This window comes from Helianthus annuus, chromosome 4 (assembly GCF_002127325.2).
Source record: "Helianthus annuus cultivar XRQ/B chromosome 4, HanXRQr2.0-SUNRISE, whole genome shotgun sequence".
NCBI lineage: Eukaryota > Viridiplantae > Streptophyta > Magnoliopsida > Asterales > Asteraceae > Helianthus > Helianthus annuus.
In genome coordinates, this window is record NC_035436.2 from 184,206,416 (window position 1) to 184,225,624 (window position 19,209).

A 19,209-nucleotide genomic window follows, 5' to 3' on the forward strand; every position below is an offset into this window, starting at 1 on the left:
CAAAGGTCTGCTATTGCTCAATAGATGTTAAAGACTAAAAGATGATATTCAACAGATGCTGCTCAAAAGAGGTTTACAATGTAACAATGCTTAGGCTAATAGCAGATGTTAGGAGTTTATTAGGCTGTTTGATCGTTGTTAATGTTTGTTGAAAGTCAAGTTGTATTTTATGTATTGATTTTTTTCAAAGTAAAGATTTTAAGTTTGTTAGTATATTCATTTAAAGTTTTACAGCTTCTGTATCGAAGTTTAATAAGCACATTTCCAACAAATATGAACATTCGGGAAAGTAATTCCCTTCAAAAAAATATATATTATGCATGGTTTTTGAAAAACGACCTGTATTTGCACACGGGTCTTAATACTAGTATTTATTAAATGCAAATGACATCTCACATCTTTAATTCAATAAAATATTTGAGAAAAAATAGTTTTACAATATATTTTATGAAAAAGATTATTGTTTTGTTTTTCTTTCAACAAATTTTTTTATAATAGCTTTAGATAGGTTACGATGGTTTTATTTTTACATGACCTTAAATTTATATTTTCTAAAATTACAACATAACTTTTTCATAACTTTTCGGATACACTGTTACAAAGTGTTTTTTTTCTACGTCTTAATATGCAAACGCTCACGTGACATGTTTTGACATCTATGTTTCCGTATAAATATTAGTTTAAAGCTGGCACAACACACGTGTGATTCCACCGGTTTTAAGAAATGCTCTATAACATAAACTTTTTTTTTTTAATATACTCTTTTGGATTAGGATCAAATACAAAGTATCCTAATTGTAAGAAGGGTACAAAGACTCCTAGAAAAACTCACTACACAAAAAAAAACTTAAACATTCACCACCACCAAAAACCTAAACCTTCACCCACACCCACCCCCTCCCCCATCACCCAACCCCCCCCCCCCCCTCCCTATTTTTTTTTTTTTTCTGAGAGGTGGGGGTTTAGGTTTTTGGGTGGGGGTGGGTGTTTAGTTTCTTTTGGATTTTTTTTTTAGGTTTTTTGGGGTTTGGGGGGGGTTAGGTTTTTTTAGGTTTTTGGGGGTGGGGTGGGGGGGGAGGAGTTTACGTTTTTGGGTGGTGGTGGGGTGGGTGTTTTAGGTTTTGGATGGTGATGTAGTGAGTTTAATTTTAGGTTATTGGACACTTGTCACCCAATAATCTTTCTTACATTTCTTACAATTAGGAGTATTTGTAGAATAACTTAATCCCTACTCTTTTAAAAAAATCTGTTCCAAGTGTTTGTTTTTTCTACTTATCTCGGATCAAGAATTCTTAAGGACGGCCCTAGTTGTACTCAGGTAGAGTACAACGCACCCGAACCTGACAAGCGAGGCAGTGGCGGGCCAGGAGATGGAGTATCCGTATGAGTATGGGGCGGGTCGAGTACGCTTTTTCCCTCTCTAAAACCCCAACAACACGTTTCTTGTTTTTGGAAGTCGAACCCCACTCTCTGCAACAGCATCGACTTTTCAAAATCCACAGAATCATTCGTACATCTTTCCCCATTTTCCTTTGCATTGGTAAACTTATTCTCATATCTTCCAACGAAATTGTTCATCACTCGGTTATTAATTACTTAATCAGTGTTAGTTTGCACTTAATCTTCCCTATTTCTTCAATGTTTTAACTCACTCTACCGTTTTGTGTCGATTGTTGCTGCTTATTTCCAGAATCTTGCATTTGTTCTCATTTTTTTAGTTGATAGATCGTCTCAGCGGCGTGTAGCTTTTAATATCTCATGTGAAAATTTTGTTTAGTTTGACAATAATATAGAATTACTTGTGCCAATGAACGTAGATTAGTTTATATAACTTGTGATCGTTTATGAACTATAGATGTTTATTTAGCCCCAATATTTTAGTGCCCTAGGGTTAATTTTGTTGCTATTTGCATTTTATGTAGGTTTATAAAGGTGTGTGCACGGTTTGGTTCGGTTATTAGCATTAATCGAAACCGTAACCGAAGTCATCTAACCGGTTCGGTTATTTGTCGGTTTTCAGTTCGGTTCGGTTAATTTCGGTTAATAACCAAATCAAACAAGGGGTAATTTTTTTGCTTAGAAATACATGTAATGGAGGTATAAATACATGAAATAGATGTATAAATACATGAAATGGAGGTATAAATAAATGAAATGGATGTATAAATACATGAAATAGAGGTATAATAAATGAAATGGAGGTATAAATACATGAAATGAAAGTATAAAACATGAAATGGAGGTATAAAAACTAGAAATACATAAGATAATATAGATGGTCCAGTTCGGTTAGTTTCGGTGAACTGAGGGGGTAGTTGCGCAGATTGTTGCCCGTCTACCTGCCATTAGTCCGTAATCGTCTCTGTTTTTAATGAAAATCTAGTTAACTGATGGTACAAAAAATAACCGATAACCGATTTTTTGTTAATTCGGCTTCGGTTAATTTTGGTTTGGTTTTGTCAGTTTTCGGTTTCGGTTAGCGGTTCGGTTATTTCTCACCCATAGGTTTATAGGTTTAATATTAACTGTATTAAATAAGAGTACAAGAGAAAAGTAACACGGCTTGAATATCTATGTTTGATACATGCAGCTACTAATTAATCTCGTCGGAAAACAAGAGGAAGAGTTATTTCATATTAGGAAAGTGTAAAATGGCAGGAGAAGGTTCATCGAAGAAGGAAACTGTCAATCCTAAGGCTATTATACACCAAAGATTCGGGGATAAGGCGCGTTACAATATAGAAGAAGTTCAAGATAATTCATCAAATGGATGTCCTGGACTGGTGATTCCGCAAAAAGGTCCGTGCTTATACCGTTGCAACTTGGAACTTCCTGAATTTAGTATTGTGTCGGATGTTTTCAAGAGAAAGAAAGATGCAATGCAATCTGCTGCAGAAAAAGCCCTAGAGAAGGTTTGATACTTTCTTTGATCAATGTGTTATATAAAAGTATGTTTTTAAGTTTATGTGTTCAAGCAACGATGTTTATGTTGTATGATCTCAAGTGTTATATGCATGAAAGCACGACAGGTGAAAGTAGGTAAGTGTTTTATGTTAATTGTTTATTTGTTATTTAGTTTTACTTTTAGATAGCTGGTTCATCATGTGAATAAATAATTTTAGCAGCACACTGTGACCTGTTTTTTGAACCAATATTGAAATGTGTCGCCTTATTGTACACTTGGCAGTTATTCAAATTGTGTAATTGGTGTGATGCTTTTTTTGGTTCTTTTGGGTTTATTGTGCTCTTTTGGCAGAATTAACTTGTTTAAACACACTTAAGTTCAAAAGGCGATGTTATTAGAGTGTCAAAAGACATGTTTCATGTTTCTCATGAAGTCAAAACTTAAATGATGGAAAAAGGACGCGCTGCAGAATAGAGCATTTTATGGTTTAAAGTTTTGTAGGATATGTGTTTAGCGTGATTACAATTATTTAAATCGAGTCAATATCAAAGGGGAATTATGTTATGATATCGTGTTCGTAGTTGTTAATAGCGCTGTAGTGAATAGCGTAGCGAAGCGCTCATTCATTTCTATCTGATTTGGCGTCTCGATAGCGAGTAAATAGCGGGATTTCAGGTTTTCTTTTGGACTTTTTTTGTTTAGTTATAAATAGCGATCAAATATACGTATACAATAGCTGGATTTTAGGTTTTTTTTTTGTTAAATAATAAATATACGTATAGAAACACCGTATTTGGTTATAATATGCGTATAAAATATTTCTCAAATTTTCTTCTAGTGTATTACTAAATATAAAATAGTGCCCGCTATTCCATCGCTATCGATACATAGCGTACAGGTTGCTTGTCACTATTGTCCGCTATTCGCTATTGACAACGATGATCGTCTTATACCTTTACTTTTTTTTGCAGTTAAGTGATCCTCCTGTTGAAGATGCATCAGATCAATTGGTTAGCCGGCTGTCCTATTTATTCTCAAACGAGGTAGGTTTTTTAATGTAATGAAACATCATTCTACACCTTCTATGCATTACACTTCTTAATACCTTATTTTTGTCTTTTTGGTTCTTGATCCGGTCAACAGTTCTATTCCATATGTCATCCACTGAGTGGTCACATTCGAGCCGCTTTGCAGAGAGCGGGCTCCCTTAACGGTTTCGTCCCCATTTCAGTGATGCCCATTTTCGATTCAAAGATATCTAATCTGTGTAAGAGCATAAAGCCTGAAACTGACTCAAAACCTTTGGAAGTAATGTCAATAATTAGGGATGCTTCCACAAGGTTATCTGAACCTGTACTTGTTTCTAACGAGTTTATGTCGTTGAAAAGAACAACTCCGTACCCTCCTGAAGTCTTGGAATCTATAGAAGTTGACTTTGATCAAAAGACTTATGTTAATGTTCTTCGTATACCGTATTTGGTTGAAAAGGTTGTTGAGCCTTTGACGCTAGATGTTTCTGCAAATACGTATTACATGGATGCCATCGCTAGAGAACTTGGAGCTGCAGACGCTTCTATGGTTTCGCTCTCCAGGTATGGCAAACAACTATTATATGCATTTTATTTCACTCTCCAGGTGTGCACGTGTGTGCTATTTTATCACCACATTATCTATATTATAATTATATGTGGGAAAAGTAACAGCTGTATAATTACCATAATCAATTAGCTCTATGTACAGATTAGGTGATAATAGACTGTATGACTGAATTCATACTAGGATGTAAATTTCTGGCATGACCCGAAAACACGACATGAACCTAACATGACATTCGCGGGGTTGGGTTTAGTCTAAACCGGATCTGGTCAGTTTCAGGTTGAACCCGTGAACCTGTTTAGCTAAACGGGTCGGGTTTTGGTCAATCCGGTTGGGTTAGCGGGTTGACCTGTATCCTGTTTAACCCATTTATATTATATTATATTATATTTTTTACAATATGTTTTATGTCATAAATTAAATTGGGTGTGTGTTTTATGCCATAATTATATCTTAAAAAGAGAAATTGACATAAGATTTTTATAATTTAAATGTAATTATAGGATAAACATTTGTGCTTTTTTTAGTAAATTTTAATTTTAATTAATTAATTTGCGGAAAAAACCATTAAAAAACAAAAACATCGGGTTGAACGGGTCGTGTTCGGGTCAACCCGTGAATATTCGGGTCGTGGTGGTTCATATGTATGACACGATTTTCGGGTTCGTCTAACCTTTTATGAGTTTGGGTCAGGTTGAACTCGCGGACACGACCCGTTTAGCACCCCTATAATCATACAGATTTTAGGGTTTATTGTAAGAAACATTTCGAAATCAGCAGATTTTGTTGTTTTTTTTGGTTAGTTTTAAAGAAATATTTTCATTTTGGTTTTTATTATTTGCTTTTGTATATCCAGGTGCATTGGAAAATCTTCTTCAGAAACAAGGTTGTATTCACATGCTCCTAACTCATACAAGTGGAATAAAGAAGACTTTGAAGACAAATCGTATTTAAACGCAAGGGCAAGTTATTTATCCGGTCAGGATGTCTACGGGGATGCGATTTTGGCTACTATCGGATACTTGTGGAAGTCTTGTGATCTTTTCCTTGAAGACGTATATCCCCGCACATATTATAGGTTACTTATGAATAAGGTACCCACTGGTATATATAAGCTATCACGTGAAGCAGTACTCGCAGCTGAATTGCCGCCAAAGTTCGGGACCCGTAGTAATTGGCGAGGTTTATTTCCACGGGATATCCTCTGTACGTTCTGCCGCCAGCACCGATTACCCGAACCGGTTTTCTCTTTGATTGTTACTAAGGATGCGCCCGAAGAAACTTCTAGATGTGAAGTGAAAATATTCTCAAAGAGTCAGAATTTGATTTTACATTGTTACCCTCGAGAGTCGTTCAAGAAACAAAGTGATGCGATCCAGAACGCTTGTTCAAGAATTCTTTCGTTGTTGAATGATTACTTCAAGAAACTAAATATGCCTCGAGAGGGTTTGACTTTGACTCCATGTAGAAATGGTCTTGATCTTGACTTTTATCCTGAACATATCTCCAAAGAGTTGAATCTTTTTTCATTGGTGTGTAAAAACTTATTAGCAATTGATGACGACACAAAGCAATCAAATGGTGTGGATGACATACCATCGTATAATATACAAGGTCCGGACTCCGAAGTTTTTGCATCAAACGGGTGTATAGTGTGTGTATGCTACAGTGCGTTTTTGGTCAACGAAGGAGAGAAAGAACTTCTCGAGAAAAACGATGAGTTTGAATTTGAGTTGGGAACTGAAGCGGTTATCCCTGAGTTAGAAGTAGTTGTGGGCCAGATGGGTGTGGGTCAATCGGCCCGCTTTAAAGCGAAGTTGCCTTCTCTAGAGTTGATTTTTGCCGCCAACGGTGATCCTGCACGGGTTTCGTCTTTACTTTCATCACGTGAGACTGATTATTAGTTTATTATATAGTTGGTTTACACCTGTTTACTTGAAAATGGGTTAGATCTTATCTACAACGGGTCATTTAAAAACTCCACAAATGAAACAGGTCAAACGGGTTGAAAATGAAATTATATGTACTTTTTTTCTTATAAATCTCATTAATAAATAGTATGTTAAATCTGATTATAATATGAAAATACTTGTTTGATATGTTATCAATAAAAATATAATTCAAAATCGACCCATTTCACATAAATAGGTTGAAACTTCACAACTTTTCGCTATCGCTTCTTTTTTAAATTTTTTTACATTTAAGTTCTATCACTTTCATGTAAAATAGGCGGGTGCAGCCTGGAATATTCAACAACTTTGCTGCGGGTTACCGAACCCTTGGAAGATAGAATGGAAAAAGCTCTGTTTAGTCCTTCATTATCAAAACAACGTGTTAATTATGCAGTGCAACACATTAAAGAATCCGGTGCTACTTTCTTGGTATTTTCGAAATCTTGGAACTTTTAAAATTTTTGAAATTAGAGTTAATTACTGTTTTCGTCCCTGTGGTTTGTCAAAAATCACTATTTCAGTCCATTAGTTTAAAAATTGCGATTTCAGTCCCTGTGGTTTCACTTTCATAACCATTTCAGTCCCTGTAATTTCACTTCCGTAACCATTTCAATCCATCTATTCCGTAAGTACAGGGACTGAAATGGTTACGAGGTGGACTGAAATGGTTACGAAAGTGAAACCACAAGGACTGAAATCGCAATTTTTAAACTAATGGACTGAAATAGTGATTTTTGACAAACCACAGGGACGAAAACAGTAATTTACTCTTGAAATTAACATATGATCTGAGGTTAGTGTTGGTTTTGTGACAGGTTGACTTCGGTTGTGGCTCTGGAAGCTTATTGGACTCGTTATTGGATTATCCAACATCACTTGAAAGTATTATTGGTGTTGACATATCAGTAAAAGCCCTGGCTCGTGCAGCAAAGGTGACACACACACACATTTTATATATATAGAGGCCGGTTAATGTACAAGACCACCATATCGTGCGAAGCGTACGCGAGCATCTCAATTGCACATCTGTCCTACCCTAGGCCTTCAATTGAGCGCTTTGGCACAATAGTAATTAAGTTGACATGATTATGCACGTTATTGCATAATTACTCATGGGTTGGGTTAAACTCTAATTACGCACATTATTCGCATAATTACGCACGTTATAATGCATAATTACGCACCTTATATTGCATAATTACGCACGTTATAAAAAAAATCAAAACCCGTATGTCACCAAACATGAAAATTACACATGTTAAACTCACAATTACGCATGGGTTGTTTCAAAACCTTATTACGCATGTTATATACATAATCACGTACGTTATAAAAAAAATAAGGAATGACACACGTCTCAATCTTTGCTCGCGTATCTTCGCATGATAAGGTACTATTGTATTCTACAGACACACACCCACACACTTTCTCTCTCTCTCTCTCTATATATATATATATATATGTATGTATGTATGTATGTAACTGATTTTAATAAAAATTCACGGTAGGTGATACATACACACATATATATATATATATACATACATACATATAGGACTAGTACTTATTCTACGGTTTATTGTACAGACCCTTCATTCCAAGCTAAGCACCAATTCCACCAATCCAGTGCAGAGTAGTCGTCTTAAATCTGCTCTTCTTTTGGATGGTTCGATCACAACATTTGATTCTCGATTGTACGATTGTGATATTGGAACCTGTTTAGAGGTAGTTAATTCTCTGCATTTCTATATGCGATAAAGCTGCATCGCGTGTTCTTGATTAATATAGCATTTAGATATACGACTGATTTTAATAAAACTTCATGGTAGGTGATTGAGCACATGCCTGAAGATCAAGCAACTCAATTCGGCAATGTGGTATTAAGCTCCTTTTGTCCAAAAATTCTTATCGTGTCAACTCCAAACTACGAGTACAACGTAATACTTCAGAAATCAACCACTCAAACCCAAGAAGACGACGAAGACAAAAATTCAGCCAAACCGTGCAAGTTTCGCAACTTTGACCACAAATTTGAGTGGACCCGAGAGCAGTTCCAAGTATGGGCATCTGATCTTGCGGGAAAACACAATTACAGTGTTGGATTTAGTGGGGTTGGTGGGGCTGAAGGTGTGGAACCTGGGTTTGCGTCGCAGATTGCGGTTTTTAAGCGGGGTTTTGAGCTTACGGAGGGCGGAGATTTGGCGGTTGTGCCATATGATGTTGTATGGGACTGGAGAAGCACTGACGAATGAAATTTTAATGGTGTTTTACTTTGAATTGTGTTAACTAACCACTGCCTTTTGAAGTCCAGTGAGAATTTGAAAGATTTGGGTGTCAAATGGTGGTTTAGGTAGTTATAGTTATTGCTGAACATCCAATGGGTTGGTGTTTGTTGACTTGGAGTGATCACTGAATCCTAATGCTGCTTGCTATTAGTTGCTACTTACTAGTGACTAGTGTAGTATTATAAATTATAAAACTATAAATTATAATAACAACATGTTTATGTTTATGGGGTTGTTGTATTCTTAGCTTTGGGAGTTTTCCAAAAAAAATTGGAATTTTCATTTCTAATACTAAAGTTTCAATCTTTGGCAATTTAAGTATAAAGTTTCAGTCTTTAGTAATTTAACTCGTTTGATTAATTTAATTTTTCACTTATAATTCAAAAGTTTTCTTCTTTTGCAATTTAACCCCTTTGATTATTTTGCTTTTAACCCAGAGCTTTTCATCTTTTGCAAGTTAACCCCATCACTTTTTTACTTTCAATTTTGATCACTTATACTTTTCATCTTTCACATATTTTCCGTTTAACGTTTCGTTCTAAATTTCCCGAGTTAACACGTCACAATGTGCTTGTGGGGTTCAATGTTTTTTTTCATCTACTTTTCCCGTTTGACAGGCTCATCGCAACACGTATGTTTTTTCCTGTTTGATAGGTTTGTCGCAACGCGCGGGTCAGAGATCGACTTAGTTATTCTTTTCTATGTTTTACACACAAGGTCACGGTCATGTAAGAAACATTTGCATTTTATCTAATATCATATATAACTAATAAATTCTCCACCGTATTGTGGCGGGTGGTAATTTTAGTTAAAATTAATTTTGAAGGAATCTAAATGATGTAAATGTTAATATGGGGTTTTAAATAAATTATAAGAAAGGTTAAACACCAATAAATATGTCAATTTTATGTTTATATTCGAAGCTACTAAAGCCATTTTCTAAATAATGCAATTCTCATAAAAATGCTTTTTATTTATATGTGTACGTAAATATAATTAAAATCTACTAATTCTTCAAAGTTAACAAAATATTTTTGTACGTTAATTTGCAACTGAATTCAGTTAACCAATATGATTGTGTCACCAATATTATTATATTAAGGAAAAATAATGCCATATGATATAACTCATGATTTGATATTTACATAAAATAGTACTATGCAACTTACAAGCCATAATATACATATAAAATTTAAGTTATAATCCTTTTATCATCTATCTAACAAATTTTTGTTGTTAAAACAGAGTACCATCAAGAAACTAATACTTGGAGTTTGATCATATGTAATAAATCAAAAACTAATACATGAAGTTTGATCTTATGTAATGTAACTCTTTTACAATCACTAAATCATTTTCATGTAAGCAAAACCAAAATTTCTTCCTTTAAGTGAGTTTGACTTGACTCATGCTTGAGAAATATTCATTTGTGAGATCCAACCTGTGCCTATCTATGGAAACATTTAAACCATTTATTTAATTAATAAGATTCGCATATATTATAATACAAATTAATCAATGTTCTTGGTGGAGAATTATAGTAGACCCTAAGCATATAAGAAAGCAATATAACACCTAAAACTTTAAATAACACAAAAATAGCACATCATAACCACCTAACTAACCTTTTTTATTTAACCTTGTTTATTGTTTGACAATGTCCCCACTTCCAAAAAAATTTGTTACCATGATGGCAAATATATAAATTTCATTTCGGTATATTAAATAACTAGCTTATAACCCCGTGTATTACACGGGTTAAATGACGAAAAATGTAAATTATAAAGTTGTATATAATCCTTATTAATGAAATGACTTATTTAGATAAAATAGTAAAACAAAAGAATAGTTATATTTTCGCTATTCAAAATAATTTTCTAAGTTTTCACTCCTCTGTAGAGATACTACAATCCATTTTATTATGTTTTAAAAAGAAGTAACACTAAATTAGGAAGTTGGAACATTTTTTAAGATGAAAACATATTGATAGTAACATAAATTTAAAATTGGAAGAAAATATTGAATACGCGTTTTACACGGCTTAAGTAAATATAATGTTATGTACTTAATGGGAAAAAATATGTCTTTTAAAAACCATTTAGTGTTCGCTTTAAAGATAATTTGGTACTTTATTTAGATAATCCGCTTGTGATTTTAGTCTTCTAAGTTATATACTATAAGTACTTGTACATGTGATTTGATACTTTATTAGTAATTATTGTTTATATCCAAATAATATATTTTATCTTAACAAATATATATGGTTAGGGTAAAATGAAAATTTCGACAAGTTGTGAGAACTTAGAGAACTTGGCCTTACAAAAGGTTTTTTTGAATTTTTTTACAGGGGGTGTGAATGAGCGGTTAGAGACTTAGGACGTTAAATTTTTTGATTTTGGATTCAAGTGGTTAAAACTACTAAAACATAGGGACTCAAAAAGTAATTTATTTACTATTAATTAAATTTGAAATTATACGTTTGATCTCTAACTATATTAAATAATATTATACATATTATATTATTTGATACATTTATATTTGTTATAGATAATTATTAATTAAATTTGAATTTATACGTTTATCTCTAACTATATTAATTTATAGGGAATATGTCACAGAATAGTAACCAATTTTCAAAAGTGTTCTAATTAGGCTACTCGTATCGTTTTTGTCCCAATTAGATAACTTAAAATTCAAATCAATTCATGTCCTTTTTTCTATGTGTCAAGAAAAAAATGAAGAATAAGATGTTGGGGTCGGATTATTTTAATATATGAAATTATATTTATTAAAAATAAAAAACACTTTAATTACATTAAAAATTAAAAAAACAAGTTATAATTCACGTCATCACTCAAAGTTAGCATCAAATAAAAGGGAAAAAAGAAACAAAAATCTACATCACCATGGTTACTTATGAAATGGATGAAAAAACCCTTAATTTTAATGAAAAATGAATGTTGAGTGACCTGATTAAAACACTTTTGAAACTTGAGTGACCTAATTGGAACACTTTTAAAACTTCGTTACTATTCTACAAAGTTACCCCTAATGTATATTATATTATATTTTGTGTATAAAAATTAATATGTAATACTATTATTAAAAGGGAGGAGGCACCAAAAAATGACACGTGTACAAAAAGATTTTTGTTTATTAGTATAGAAAGATAATTTATAAAAATCTACACTACTTATATGTTAATAAGTTTTCTATTTTTTTTTTTAAAAAAAAACTTGACATTGCTATTTGTTTGGTGCCAAATAGCAATAATGTCAATGTCAAGCCTGATTATAAAACCATGTTCTATACCATCCAATACCCACCACACATGACTCATTGGGGGCACGGGTGTATCTGTCTATCGTCTTTTGTAATTAAAGTTTACAATTCACCATACCAGAATTCAGATCTTAAACTTAACTTGACTTGAAAAACAAAATATTAATCTAACAAATTCAACTATTCAAGTATCTGCAAATTTTAACATATTGTTTATTATATTAATGTTATATAATAATATATCATATTAGTATTTTCAGTTTAAATGCAGGTAAACGAGTTTGAGAAATCAAATATGCATCACCTACTACAGCAATATCATATCCGTCTCATACTCATAGAACCTTTTATACTCAATCTCATACTCGACCAGGGACGCAACTTTGTAGGGGCTGGGGGGGGGGGGCGCCCGACCACTCGAACTTTTCGCTCAATAGTGTCCGGTATGTAGTTTTCGTATATAATTTTTTAGGTATATACGTTTTCGACCCCCAGTTTTATATTTTTTTTAGATATATACATTTTCGAACTCTCGATCGAAAATCTTAAGCTTTATACTCAACTACTCAAGTACGCGTTCGGGCTTTCGGGATTCATGTTCTTTTGTCATTTATCCAAAAAAAACAATAAAAATAAGGGCATAAAAGTGTGGTTATAAATTAAATTAAATTAAATTAAATTAAATGATAAGAAAAAGAAAATAAATAATAATAATAAAAGTGGGAGATCTGACCCCGTGATCGTCGGGTTAAAAAGAAAAGAAAAACCGTACATGAAAGGAGACACCTCCTCCGACGGTGTAGTTGTTGTGTTCATTTCTTCAAGCAAAACCCCAATCCCAACCATTTCTAAATTTAATTATCATTATTATTGTTGCTTCAGATCTCTCCTTCTTCTCTACTACCACCAGTAGTTAGGGTTTCATTATCCTCTTTCTCTCTCTCTCTCTACACTTCCTTTAATACAGTTACTCAGATTTATACCACTGCCTCTTGCTCGATCCAATCATCGATGCGCTTATGCATCGTCACTTGATTTGATTTGAATTCGAATCTCTGTTACTGCTCTGTGCTTCTGCCATTGCCGATTTCTCAATTTTAATCTGGTTTTCTGCAACGAAAATGGTGGTTTCTGGACCGTTAACACCTGGACAGGTATACATATTAACTGCTATTGCTATTGCTAATGCTAATGATAATGCTGATGTTGAAAATCTATTGTTGATTAGTTCGATTTGGCATCTGTCGGTGTGTAGTTGTTAGGTTCCAGTTTTTTGTTCTTGAGCTGTAGATATTTGTTGATTACTGTGTGAAGTGTGAACTTTGATGAGTTCATTAAGTGTAATATTCAATTATCGCATAATTGCTCATTGTAGTTAGTTGGTGCAGTAACTTATTATAGAGTTTCCTTTTCAGCTTTAAGATTGTTTGCTCTGTTTTGATAATTAGCGTAGTCTTCAATCTGGAGATGTGAAATCAATTTGGGTAGAAGGTAAGTTTATTGGTTCAATTCATACTCTCACATAGATTAGATTTGTTGTCCATGCTATGTGCCACTTCAAATGTAAGTAACTTTAGTTGATGGAGAACTTGAATGAATGGGCTTGTCTCCGAAGCTCAAACCGTTTTGTATCAATATGTGTTGGATGGGAACGAGAAAAGTAACAATTAACAAATAGAAGTGTAAAGAACAAACAGAGAAAGATGTTAAGTTTAATACCTGGTGTCATTTGTAATTTTATTTAATTGGTATATGTAGTAGACGCAATTTTGTTGTCATATCAATCCAGTAAAATATTCCATGTTTTGCATTTGTGTTACTGATTTATATCTTTAACTATCTGTAGTTAGACTGCTCCGAGAGACCAAGACTTACACTTGATAACTAATAAGGTCTTTATTATATTGTTAATGCTATCTTGCAGGTGTCCTTTTTGCTTGCAGTCATCCCTATTTTTGTTGCTTGGATATATTCTGAATGGTTGGAATACAAAAGAACCTCATGGGCATCTAAAGTGTAAGCTCTTTAATTTTATGCAGCTTCATCTCTCTCTCTCTCACACACACTCTGTGTATATATGTGTGTGTGTGTGTGTGTGTACTTATGCAACGGTGTTTGGATCTCTGCGTTAAGCTCGTTAAGTTGCCTTGCTAATGGATAGAAGCATGTTAAAATGTGGTTCCTTTTAGTTGTGTATACTGTGTACTTCACAAATGCAAACACAAATTTTTGTTTTCATGACATACCAAATAAGCAAACACAAATTACAAACGTCATGTGTTAGGACCATTTAGAAGAGTTGAAATTTGAATGTTACACAGTGAGGCTAATCATGGACAACAGCTTGATCTTTGTTAGAATCACTTTAGTATTTAACCTTGTTAGTACATGACCATTTTACCTGCCATATGTTGCTTACAGTATGCACAATTGTCACAGTATCTGATCTTATCTTATATTTTTATACTCTACAGTAATTAAAACATCAACATGTGACTTCTTAATGATGCGTTGGATGCTAGATCCGTTTTTTTTCTCTCTGTTAAAGGGCAATTTATAGCTACTACAAATTTCACCATCAAATTCACCATAGGAATAAATATATGATTTTAATATGTGACATACGTTCCAGCTTCTTGTTATCATACCATCTAAGTACATATTCCCTCTTATAATCACACCTTCTCTACTTAATCAAAGAAATTAATGGTAAATTCAGTGACAACAGTTGTAGTAGCCAGGATTCACCCATTGCTACTAGAATGTATATATTTGAGGATTATGTCTACCCTTCTCGTATTTCAATAACTGAGTAGATACATTATTTTTATCTCTTTAAAAACTCACATGTTTTTTTCGCTGAGAGTAGTCATTCAGACAATAATTTGGTCGAACTGGAAACCAAAAAGGAGGAAGATGACCGAGCTGTTTTACTGGAAGGAGGCCTCACAAAATCACCATCGATGAAACAACCTGCCGCTTCCATTAAAGCTAACTTAATTAGGTGAGTCAATCAATTTGGTGGATATATTTTCTTGTTCCATATTTCTTTGCCCTATTACTCATCACAGTTTGTACGTCTTTAACTGTAGATTTGTGACTATGGAGGATTCATTTTTGCTCGAGAATCGAGCAACCTTGAGAGCAATGTAAGCCATTAGTCTTTGCTGGTGCTAGATTTATATTAAAGCTTCATTTTATCTTCAAGTTAGTAATATTGGATTTTCACAACCTTATGCAGGTCAGAATTTGGTGGAATTTTGTTCTATTTCTACATATGTGATCGCACCAGTTTGATTGTTGAATCTACAAAGGTTCTACCTCATTTACCATTTTGCACTTTCTCTATGCTCAAATAATAACATTGGTATCATGATTATCTTGTAAGCCTGAAGTGTGATGTTAATTGGTGCATTTTAGCTGACACACTTTTTCTTGAGCAGAGCTACAATCGCGATCTTTTCCTGTTCCTATACGCTCTTCTTATAATAGTTTCAGCAATGACTTCTCTTAAAAAACATAGTGACAAGTCAGCATTCTCTGGAAAATCGATACTCTACCTCAATCGACATCAAACAGAAGAGTGGAAAGGATGGATGCAGGCAAGAAATTCTATATATTGTTACTCTGAACTAATGTTTGCTAATATTAAATGTATTCTAATTAATTAATTATCAATACATTGCATAATACCTATACCAGCTAACATGTTATCGTGAAATTGTTTTTGCTGTAATTTTGACAGGTTCTCTTTTTGATGTATCATTACTTTGCTGCTACGGAGATATATAATGCTATCCGTGTGTTTATCGCTGCATATGTCTGGATGACTGGTTTCGGAAACTTCTCATACTATTACATCCGCAAGGATTTCAGCGTTGCACGCTTTGCTCAGGTTAATTTTTTCTAAAAATTATTTACTCTTACTGTTGATTTATGTTACAGACGCACCTAAATTTTTTATTTTATTGCAGATGATGTGGAGGCTAAACTTTTTTGTGGCGTTTTGTTGTGTTGTCCTTAACAATGATTATATGCTTTACTACATCTGTCCAATGCACACGCTTTTTACTCTTATGGTGTATGGAGCACTTGTTATTGGCAGCAAGTATAATGAGATAAGATCGGTGATGATTACAAAGCTTCTCGTATGCTTTCTTGTGGTTATCTTGGTTTGGGAGATTCCCGGAGTTTTTGAATTCGTTTGGAGCCCATTGACATTCTTATTAGGTTAGTTTCTTTTATTCCTTCTTTTTTAATTTAATATAATTTTAATTTACACAGAGGTTGTTATAGCGTATATCTTGCTTTCACAGGGTATACGGATCCCGCCAAACCAGATCTCCCTCGATTGCACGAGTGGCATTTCAGATCTGGGCTTGATCGATATGTATGGATTATTGGAATGATATATGCGTATCTTCATCCTAATGTAAGCTTTTGAAAGTCGGTTCTCTCTTTCAAGATCTGCTTACTAGTTGAATGTTATTTGTATAATATTATATAATGTTATATTGATCTCAGGTTGAAAAATGGATGGAAAAACTTGAGGAGTCAGACAGTAAACGGAGACGTTCTGTTAAAGCATCCATCGTTTCAGTATCTCTTTTGGTTCGTATAAATCTTTTCATCATTTTTGTGTTTTATCTTACTCTGAACAGCTCAAGTAAAAAAGACTTGGCTAAAACTGAAACGGGTAAAAGGGGTCCGGTGGGTTAAACGGCAAGAAAATCACCCAAAGTATATTTGAAATGCAAACAACCTCCTAAAGTGTTTTATTTTAAACATTTAGATTATTATCGTAATAATTTGTACTTTTGTGATCTAGGTTGTGCATTAAGTATCTATAAAAGGGTTTAAAAATGTACAAAAACGTGACCCGACCCACACTTAAAGATGTCTTTACAAGCCGACCGTCTTTTCCTATATAATGTCATGTGGGCTTATTATATCAGATTCTTTTCAGGCTGGATATATGTGGTATGAATACATATACAAGTTGGACAAGGTTACATACAACAAATATCATCCCTACACATCATGGATACCTATAACGTGTGTATTTTATTTCTTACTCTATTCTTACATATACTCTCTATTTATCATAAACACCCAAATATTCTGATGTTATAACATTTTTTGCTCAGCGTGTATATATGCTTGCGGAATTTCACTCAAGAACTTAGGAATTATTCATTAACCCTCTTTGCGTAAGCTCTCTTTACCTAACACCATTTTCGTGAAATTATAAACAATTGAACATACATTTCTGTGCATATTGGATCTGCTTAACTAGTTGACTACAAGTTTGACCACGTGTACGTTTTTATATGCTAATAGGTGGCTCGGTAAAATCACTTTGGAAACATACATTTCACAGTTCCATATCTGGCTAAGGTGAATATCTCTTCTCTTTTGCCCATTAATAGTTAAAATCAAACCTGTAAATTTCGTGTTAACAATCGTGAATGTTGCAGATCGGATATCCCCAATGGACAGCCGAAGTGGCTTTTGTCTTTTATTCCAGATTACCCTTTGCTGAATTTCATGCTTACGACTGCGATTTATGTTTTGGTGAGCAACATATTCTTAACCGTTTATTATATGATTAAACGAGGTAACAAATCTAATTCGTTACATCTGTAATTTCCTTATGCAGATATCCTGTCGGATCTTTGAACTAACCAACACACTGAAGACGGTTTTTATACCCACTAAAAACGATCGCCAACTTCTCAGTAATTTTGTTGCTGGAGCAGCAATTTCCGTGTGTTTATACCTAGTTGCTTCTATTATTGTTCAGATTCCTCAGTAACCGCCGGCATCAAAGGTTGTTACATGTTGGAACTGAACTGACACGAAACATACATACATACACACATATACATACATAGATCAAGGTGTATACGTCTTCATTTTCAACAACTTACAATGCAAAGTGCACCTTTTGTTGTAGTTTTGTAACATGTTTTGATCTCACCCCCAATTCGAATTGGAACATGTACACTATGTGATGTACATTCATGGACACCCGCTTTGAAATTCAAATGCAGTCATTTTCTTGTGTATTTAGGTCGTATCGTTGTTGGTTTTTGAATCGTTTTCCTCGACATGGAATTCAAATTACGTTTTTAACCATTTGATAAACGCGCTAGCGGCAGAATAAAAGGTGGTAATTCTGGAGAAGACCGAACATTGGACAAAGGAGAATTACAATTTACAACCATCATGGGTTTGAAGCCATAGGAAATGCCTAATTTCAAATACCACAACGCGTTTTGCGAGTATTATTTATGGATAAGTGGTGAACCACATAGTTAAACTTGTAAGCAACGTTAGCCAATAAAAAGCAAATCAATGAGCTTATTGTCAGAAAACAGACGATATTGATTGATATAATAGACGTCATGTTATAAATATCGAAATGTGAGATTGATTAAGGCTTGATTTGTGTGGTCTTGCGTGATTTGGGCCAGGACCTTATAAAACGTGTCATTTAATTAATATTAATAAATAAGTGTTTTTGTTATTAAAAAAATACTTATTATTTTAAAAATATATATTTTTTATAATATTTAGTATTTATATGGCAAATTCAGTCATATCATAATTGAAAACTTATCTTTTGACTTCACATTTTAACCTGTTCTAACTTTTAGAATTTACGATTCACTTTTTTGTTTTTTTAAGTCTACATACTGCTAGCGTAAAAAATAATGTGTAGAACTTTTTTTTTTTACTTTAATTAATTAGATTCCACATAGGTTGGCTTTTCTCTTGCTTAGTTGTAGCCCATGTGTCAAATACCTCAAAATCATATAACCCGAGATGAAAATAAATAAAGATGATGAGTGACGAGTATGAAAAATATCTTTAACTTACCGTCCACATTAGATGTTACCCCAACCTCGAGTAGCTAGGTGAGAAAATAAAACTAATCATTTGTTTCAATCTAAAATACAATTAATGAAGAGTGTGAATCATGTGCTCTAGCTAAAGTTATAAGCTAGGCATTCCCAACCCTATTTTAAATGGGTTCATAGCATCTAGGTCAAGACTAGTGATGGGTTAATCATCACCTAAACCAATGTAAGGATGTAGGATATGCATAGATGCTTCATTGTGCCATGTTAACGATACTTTAGCTCTATGTAAGCACATCAGTGTCACGTAAGTAATGGAACCCCTC

The 19,209-nt window shown here is 33.7% G+C and overlaps 2 protein-coding genes across 3 annotated transcripts; both read left to right on the forward strand.

Annotated features, from left to right (window-relative positions):
- Nucleotides 1-1,341: 1,341 nt before the first annotated feature.
- Nucleotides 1,342-8,963, forward strand: LOC110937278 (small RNA 2'-O-methyltransferase). 2 transcript variants are annotated; one of them, XM_022179673.2, is made up of 9 exons: nucleotides 1,342-1,605; nucleotides 2,591-2,912; nucleotides 3,877-3,948; nucleotides 4,049-4,497; nucleotides 5,358-6,388; nucleotides 6,731-6,882; nucleotides 7,269-7,385; nucleotides 8,041-8,178; nucleotides 8,283-8,963. In XM_022179673.2, exons 2-9 carry the CDS (start codon nucleotides 2,652-2,654, stop codon nucleotides 8,703-8,705), a joined length of 2,643 nt encoding a protein of 880 aa, XP_022035365.1. In that variant the 5' UTR covers nucleotides 1,342-1,605; nucleotides 2,591-2,651; the 3' UTR covers nucleotides 8,706-8,963. The 2 variants fall into 2 exon arrangements, with proteins under 2 accessions (XP_022035365.1, XP_022035364.1); XM_022179672.2 differs by having other exon boundaries at nucleotides 1,342-1,540.
- A 3,801-nt stretch (nucleotides 8,964-12,764) lies between these two features.
- LOC110937277 (protein REDUCED WALL ACETYLATION 3) lies at nucleotides 12,765-18,088 on the forward strand. Its single transcript, XM_022179671.2, has 15 exons — nucleotides 12,765-13,174; nucleotides 13,945-14,036; nucleotides 14,890-15,024; nucleotides 15,113-15,169; nucleotides 15,262-15,334; nucleotides 15,464-15,622; nucleotides 15,766-15,915; nucleotides 15,995-16,250; nucleotides 16,337-16,452; nucleotides 16,545-16,631; nucleotides 16,987-17,075; nucleotides 17,168-17,230; nucleotides 17,361-17,417; nucleotides 17,498-17,594; nucleotides 17,680-18,088. The coding sequence occupies exons 1-15, from the start codon at nucleotides 13,142-13,144 to the stop codon at nucleotides 17,833-17,835; spliced, it is 1,620 nt and encodes a 539-aa protein (XP_022035363.1). The 5' UTR covers nucleotides 12,765-13,141; the 3' UTR covers nucleotides 17,836-18,088.
- The last annotated feature ends 1,121 nt before the right edge of the window (nucleotides 18,089-19,209 follow it).

Bases quoted from the DNA above. Each gene is read 5' to 3' on its own strand.
- LOC110937278 (XM_022179673.2), top strand. From the start codon at position 2,652: ATGGCAGGAGAAGGTTCATCGAAGAAGGAAACTGTCAATCCTAAGGCT. The intron at 3,949-4,048 runs GTAGGTTTTTTA...TCCGGTCAACAG, and splicing joins CCTATTTATTCTCAAACGAG to TTCTATTCCATATGTCATCC. The intron at 8,179-8,282 runs GTAGTTAATTCT...ACTTCATGGTAG, and splicing joins ATATTGGAACCTGTTTAGAG to GTGATTGAGCACATGCCTGA.
- LOC110937277 (XM_022179671.2), top strand. From the start codon at position 13,142: ATGGTGGTTTCTGGACCGTTAACACCTGGACAG. The intron at 16,251-16,336 runs GTTAGTTTCTTT...TTGCTTTCACAG, and splicing joins CCCATTGACATTCTTATTAG to GGTATACGGATCCCGCCAAA. The intron at 17,231-17,360 runs GTAAGCTCTCTT...ATATGCTAATAG, and splicing joins TATTCATTAACCCTCTTTGC to GTGGCTCGGTAAAATCACTT.